At 44.6% G+C, this 6184-nt stretch overlaps 1 protein-coding gene across 1 annotated transcript in view; it reads right to left on the reverse strand.

Annotated features, from left to right (window-relative positions):
- The window catches only part of atf6b (activating transcription factor 6 beta), a 127640-nt gene that overhangs the window by 27326 nt on the left and 94130 nt on the right, over positions 1-6184 (reverse strand). The window contains exons 11-12 of the mRNA XM_059971271.1: positions 5827-5842; positions 4917-5016 (exon numbers count right to left, since the gene is read on the reverse strand). Coding sequence (XP_059827254.1) covers positions 4917-5016; positions 5827-5842 — 116 coding nt within the window. The remainder of the gene's footprint in view (positions 1-4916; positions 5017-5826; positions 5843-6184) is intronic.

Consider the following 6184-nt stretch of genomic DNA (forward strand, 5'->3'; position numbering starts at 1 on the left):
GATCTTAGATGTTGGCACAACATCGCAGCTCACAAGTTCTGTACTATTCTTTTCACTGTTCTAATAGTGGTGCAATAAAATGTTCCACTGAGCCACCTAGTAGATCAGATCAGCAGCGAGATAAAGGGGAGGGGAAAGAGAGAAGGAGAAACACGCTCTCTAATCCAGCCAGCATCCTGGGAAATCTCAGCACCCTCTTCCACACCCTTCCAGAATGAGGCGACCAGAACTGAATGCAATATTCCGTCTGGTCTAACCAGGGTTTTATAGAGTTGCAATATTACCTCGCGGTTCTTTAACTCAATCCCACGACCAGTGAATATCAACACTTCATTTACCTTTTTAACCATCCTATCAACTTGCGTGGCAGCTTTGAGGGATCTACATTCCTCCATACGGCCATTAACCCAGTATTCTTGAATCTGAATTACAGAGTTTCTCCAGCATTTTGAGTATGTTGCCCTGGATTTCAAGGATCTGCAGAGTCTTGTGTGTTTTTAATAAGTAGGAACAAGTGTATGAAAGATGAATAGTCCTACTACGAGTGAGGCGATGCCCTGACCACTGCCATGCTGTGTTAAGAACAAACCTCAGATTCCACAGGGGTCGTTGACACAGCTGACACATTTTATTGTATGCTTCGATGTAAATGTGATGGATAAATCTCATCTTTAAATCTTTATACAATATACTCGGGGGCGGGGGGTGGGGAAGGAGGAGGATACACTGCAGTTGAATGAAATTTTGATTGAACAGTGGCAACCCCAGAATTGAGGGACGCCCATTTAGGACAGAAATGAGGAGGAATTTCTTTAGCCAGAGGGTGGTGTGTTGGTGTATCTGTGGAATTCATTGTCACAGATGGCTGTGGAGGCCAAGTTATTGAGTATATTTAAAGTGGAGGTTGATAGGTTCTTGGTTAGTAAGAGTGGTTTAGATGTTTCAGAAAAGACGGAAGGAGGCAAAAGAGGTGGGTGTGGCACAGTTGATCAGAGATAGTGTCACAGCTGCAGAAAAGGAGGAAGTCATAGAGTGATTGTCTACTGAGTCTCTGTGGGTAGAAGTTAGAAACAGGAAGGGGGTCAATAACCCTACTGGGTGTTTTTTTATAGTCTGCACAATAGTAACATTGAGGAGCAGATAGGGAGACAGATTCTGGAACAGTGCCGTAATAACAGGGTTGTCGTGATGGAGGATTTTAATTTCCCCAATACTGATTGGCATCTCCCGAGTTCAAGGGGTTTAGATGGGGTGGAGTTGTTAGGTGTGTTCAGGAAGGTTTCCTGACACAATATGTAGATAAGCCTACAAGAGAAGAGGCTGTACTTGATCTGGTATTGGGAAATGAACTTGGTCAAGTGTCAGGACTCTCAGTGTGAGAGTGTTCTGGAGATAGCGATCACAATTCTAACTCCTTTACCATAGCAATGGAGAGGGATAAGAATAGACAAGTTAGGAAAACATTTAATTGGAGTAAGGGGAAAATATGAAGCTATCAGGCAGGAACTTGGAAGCATAAATTGGGAACAGATATTCTCAGGGAAATGTACTGCAGAAATGTGGCAAATGTTCAGGGGAACATTCTGCATGGGTACGTTCCAATGAGACAGGGAAAGGATGGTAGGGTACAGGAACCGTGGTGTACAAAAGGCTGTTGAAAATCTAGTCAAGAAGAAAAGCCAACAAAAGGTTCAAAAAACTAAGTAATGATAGAGATCTAGACAACTATAAAGGTAGGAGGAGGAGCATAAGAATGAAATTAGGAGATCCAGAAGGGGACTTGAGAAGGTCTTGGTGAGCAGGATTAAGGAAAGCCCCAAGGAATTCTATGTGAAGAGCAGAAGGATAAGATGTGAGAGAATTGGACCAACCAAGTGTGACAGTGGAAAAGTGTGTATGGAACCGGTGGTGGTAACGGGGCTACTTCACGAATCCTTTGCTTCTGAATTCACCACAGAAAAGGACCTTGGTGATTGTAGGGATGACTTCCAGCGGACTGAAAATCTTGAGGATATAGACATTAAGAAAGAGGATGTGCTGGAGCTTTCAGAAAGCATCAAGTTGGATAAGTCTCCGGATCCTACTGTGGGAAGCGAGTGAGGGAGGAGATTGCTGAGCCTCTGGCAATGATCTTTGCATCATCAATGGGGACGGGAGAGGTTCCGGGGTTTGGAGGGTTGCAGATGTTGCTTCCTTATTCAAGAAGGGGAATAGAGATAGCCCAGGAAATTATAGATCATGAGCATTGCATCAGTAGTTGATAAGATGATGCAGAAGATCCTGAGAAGCAGGATTTATGAATAATTGGAGAGGCATAATACGATTAGGAATAGTCAGCATGGCTTTGTCAAAGGCCGGTCATGCATTGCGAGCCTGATTGAATTTTTTGAGGATGTGATTAAACACATTGATGAAGGAAGAGCAGTAGATGTAGTGTATATGGATTTCAGAAAGACATTTGATAAGGTACCCCATGCAAGGCTTACTGAGAAAGTAAGGAGGCATGGGGTCCAAGGGGACCTTGCTTTGTGCATCCAGAACTGGCTTGCCCACAGAAGGCAAAGAGTGGATGTAGTTGGGTCATATTCTGCATGGAGCTCAGTGACCAGCGGAGTGCCTCAGGGATCTGTTCTGGGACCCTTACTCTTCGTGATTTTTATAAATGACCTGGATGAGGAAGTGGAAGGATGGGTTAGTAAATTTGCTGATGACACAAAGGTTGGGATTGTTGTGGATAGCATGGAGGGCTATTAGAGGCTACAGTGGGACATCGATAGGATGCAAAACTGGGTTAAGTGGCAGATGGCGTTCAACCCAGATAAGTGTAAGATGGTTCATTTTGGTAGGTCAAATATGATTGCAGAATATAGTTTAATGGTAAGACTCTTGGCAGTATGGAGGATCAGAGGGATCTTGGGGTCTGAGTCCATAGGAACTCAAAGCTGCTGCACAGGTTGACCGAGTGATTAAGAATGCATACAGTGCAGTGGCCTTCATCAATCGTGGGATTGAGTTTAACAGCCGAGAGGTAATTTTGCTGCTATATAGGACCTGGTCAGACCCCCTCTTAGAGTACCGTGCTCAGTTCTGGTCACCTCACTACAGGAAGGATGTGGAAACTTTAGAAAGGATACAGAGGAGATTTACAAGGATGTTGCCTGGATTGGGGAGCATGCCTTATGAGAATGGGTTGAGTAAACTTAGCTTTTTCTCCTTGGAGCGACGGAGGATGAGAGGTGACCTGATAGAGGTGTATAAGATAATGAGAGGCATTGATCTTGAGGATAGTCAGAGGCTTTTTCCCAGGGCTGAAATGGCTAGCACAAGAGGGCACAGTTTTAAGGTGCAAACACGAGGAAATCTGCAGATGCTGGAAATTCAAACAACACCACACACAAAATGCGGGTGGAACACAGCAAGCCAGGCAGCATCTATAGGGAGAAACGCTGTCGACGTTTCGGGCCTGCTGTGTTCCGTCAGCATTTTGTGTGTGTTACAGTTTTAAGGTGCTTGGAAGTAGGAGATGTCAGGGGTAATTTATTTATTTATTTTTACACAGAGAGTGGAGAGCGTGTGGAATGGGCGGCCAGCGTTGGTGGTGAAGGCGGATACGATAGGGTCTTTTAAGAGACTCTTGGATAAGTACATGGAGCTTGAAAAATAGATGGCTATGGGTAATTTCTAAAGTAGGTACAGTTGACCTTCACTAGTCCGACTACCTGTAATCTGGTGCCTTCGATAATCCAGCATTGATTTCAATTTTTCCACGCACTGTAATTTCCAATTTCCCGGGCCACCGCACCAATCTGCTGCGCATCGTTTTGGTTGCGCTAGATCTGTTCACGTAAGCTCTTGTAAGCGCAGACAGGCGATTCCTGCTGGTTTTCCTGCATTTATTAATATCATTTGCATGAGGCGCAGCAGCCCAGCACCTGCCCATCTCACCCGCCAGCGGTCATTCCGCCTTCTCGCCTGCCCTCTGTCGCACACTGCCCTCTGGCATCGCCTGGCCAGCACTCCGGTCTCTTCTGCCTACAACCTCAGATGTGGCGACCCACTGAATTTAATCATATTACTAAGCGGAGGAAAAGAAACTAATGAGGATTCCCTCAGTAACTGCGAGTGAAGAGGGAACAGCCCAGCACTGAATCCCCGACCGCCTGGCGGTCACGTGAGATGTGCCGTACAAAAAACCTTCTTTCTCCGACTTCTGCTTCTGCTCACCCAGATGTGCTGCCACCAACACCAACAGTTTTTGGAGAAACCGTTGAGCCAGTTTCAGCAGCAGTTCCTGATGCTTCACTCATTTTTCAGGATGAAGATGTTGATGATCCTGACAACCCCACACTTGCAGACGTGAAACTTTGCCTGAAGGTATATTAAACGTCTCACTTTAGAAGTGGAAGTGCTCAACTGTTCTGTTTAAGTTAATTCCTGTACATTTACCTTTATTTTATCTGTGCCTGTACAGTATATTACTTTATTAAAATTTCACTTGCTACTCACTTAATATTTCTGTTTCATTATTATCTAACTTGTACTGATTTACATGACATCTTAAAGGTATGAAGAGGCTGTTAGCTATTGCTTAATGTGATCCTTCTGTAATTCAGCATTTTCACTAATCTGGTACTTCTCAGGTCCCAATGGTGCCGGATTAGTGAAGGTTCACCTGTACATGATCGGCTCAGCTTTGTGGGCCGAAGGGGTTGTATTGCGCCGTAGGTTTTCTCTGTTCTGAGTGTCAATGCTTATGGGGAGAAGGCAGGAGAATGGGGTTGAGAGGGATAATAAGACTCAATGGGCTGAATTCCTAACTCGGCTGCTTTGCCTTATTGCCTTAGTAAGACAAAGCACCAAATGGGAGAAGATTGGACAGGCAGCTGTTGAATAAATGCTGGATCATTGCTACCTACCGTGCCCTGTTTAAATTTCTTCTGACGTTTTGGCTTCTCATTGGACTTTGTCCTGTCGATCTGGTGCCGGTGTATCCAGCCTCGAAGCTCATCAGCCAACCTGAGGAGACAAGAGGAAATCACAATGTGCCTGGCATCTCAGAGCTTAACATGCCCCACCGAAAACTATGGTATATTCACTATAACCATATAACAATTACAGCACGGAAACAGGCCACCTCAGCCTTTCTAGTCCGTGCCGACACTTACTCTCACCTAGTCCCACTGGCCCGCACTCAGCCCATAACCTCCCATTCCTTTCCTATGCATATACATATCCAATTTTACCTGAAATGACAAGACTGAACCTGCCTCTACCACTTCTGCTGGAAACTCGTTCCATACAGCTACCACTCTCTGAGTAAAGAAATTCCCCCTCGTGTTTCCCTTAAACTTTTGCCCCCTAACTCTCAAATCATGGGAGGAGACAAGAGGAAATCACAATATGCCTGCCATCTCAGAGTTTAACATGCCCCACCGAAGGTAAATAAGCAGTAAAGTTTTGGGCTGGGACCCTTCATCAGGGCCTGAAGAAAGGTCTCAGCCCAACAGCTGACTGTTTATTCCTTTGCATAGATATTGCCCGACCTGCTGAGTTCTTCCAGCATTTTGAATGTGTGAAGAATGAGTTATGGACTCCTTTCTATAACACCATAAGACTTAGGAGCAGAATTAGGCCATTTGGCCCATCAAATCTGCTCTGTCACTTGATTTTAGCCAGTTTAGAAATTTCTCATCTCGGTCCTGAAGGGATACCTTTTATTTATTAGCAAAGTCCATATATGTTTCTATAAAGCAGCTTGAGATTAATTCTCTTGCAGGCATTTACAGGGAAATAAACAAATACAACTGTATTCACTAATAGTGCTACACAAAGTGACTCACAACTAAGGGACAAGAGAAGATAAATTATGAAAATTACAAAACATATCTGAGAACATAAGTTGTAAAGAGTCCTTGAAAGTGACTCTGTAAGTTATAAATCAATTTAAACCCAGCAGGTCAGGCAGCAGCTATAGAGGGGATAAACAGTTGATATTTCAGGCCAAGACCCTTCCTCAGAACCAGAAGAGAAAGGGGGTAGAATGAGATGTGAGAGAACAAGCTGGCAGGTGCTGAGTGAGACAAGGTGAGAGGGAAGGTGGGGTGAGTGTGAGTGGGTGGGTGGGGAAGGGGGATGAAGTAAGAAGCTTGGAAGTGATAGGGGAAGATATACAGAGCTGAAGAAG

This window comes from Hypanus sabinus, chromosome 5, assembly GCF_030144855.1.
Source record: "Hypanus sabinus isolate sHypSab1 chromosome 5, sHypSab1.hap1, whole genome shotgun sequence".
Classification (NCBI taxonomy): Eukaryota; Metazoa; Chordata; class Chondrichthyes; order Myliobatiformes; family Dasyatidae; genus Hypanus; species Hypanus sabinus.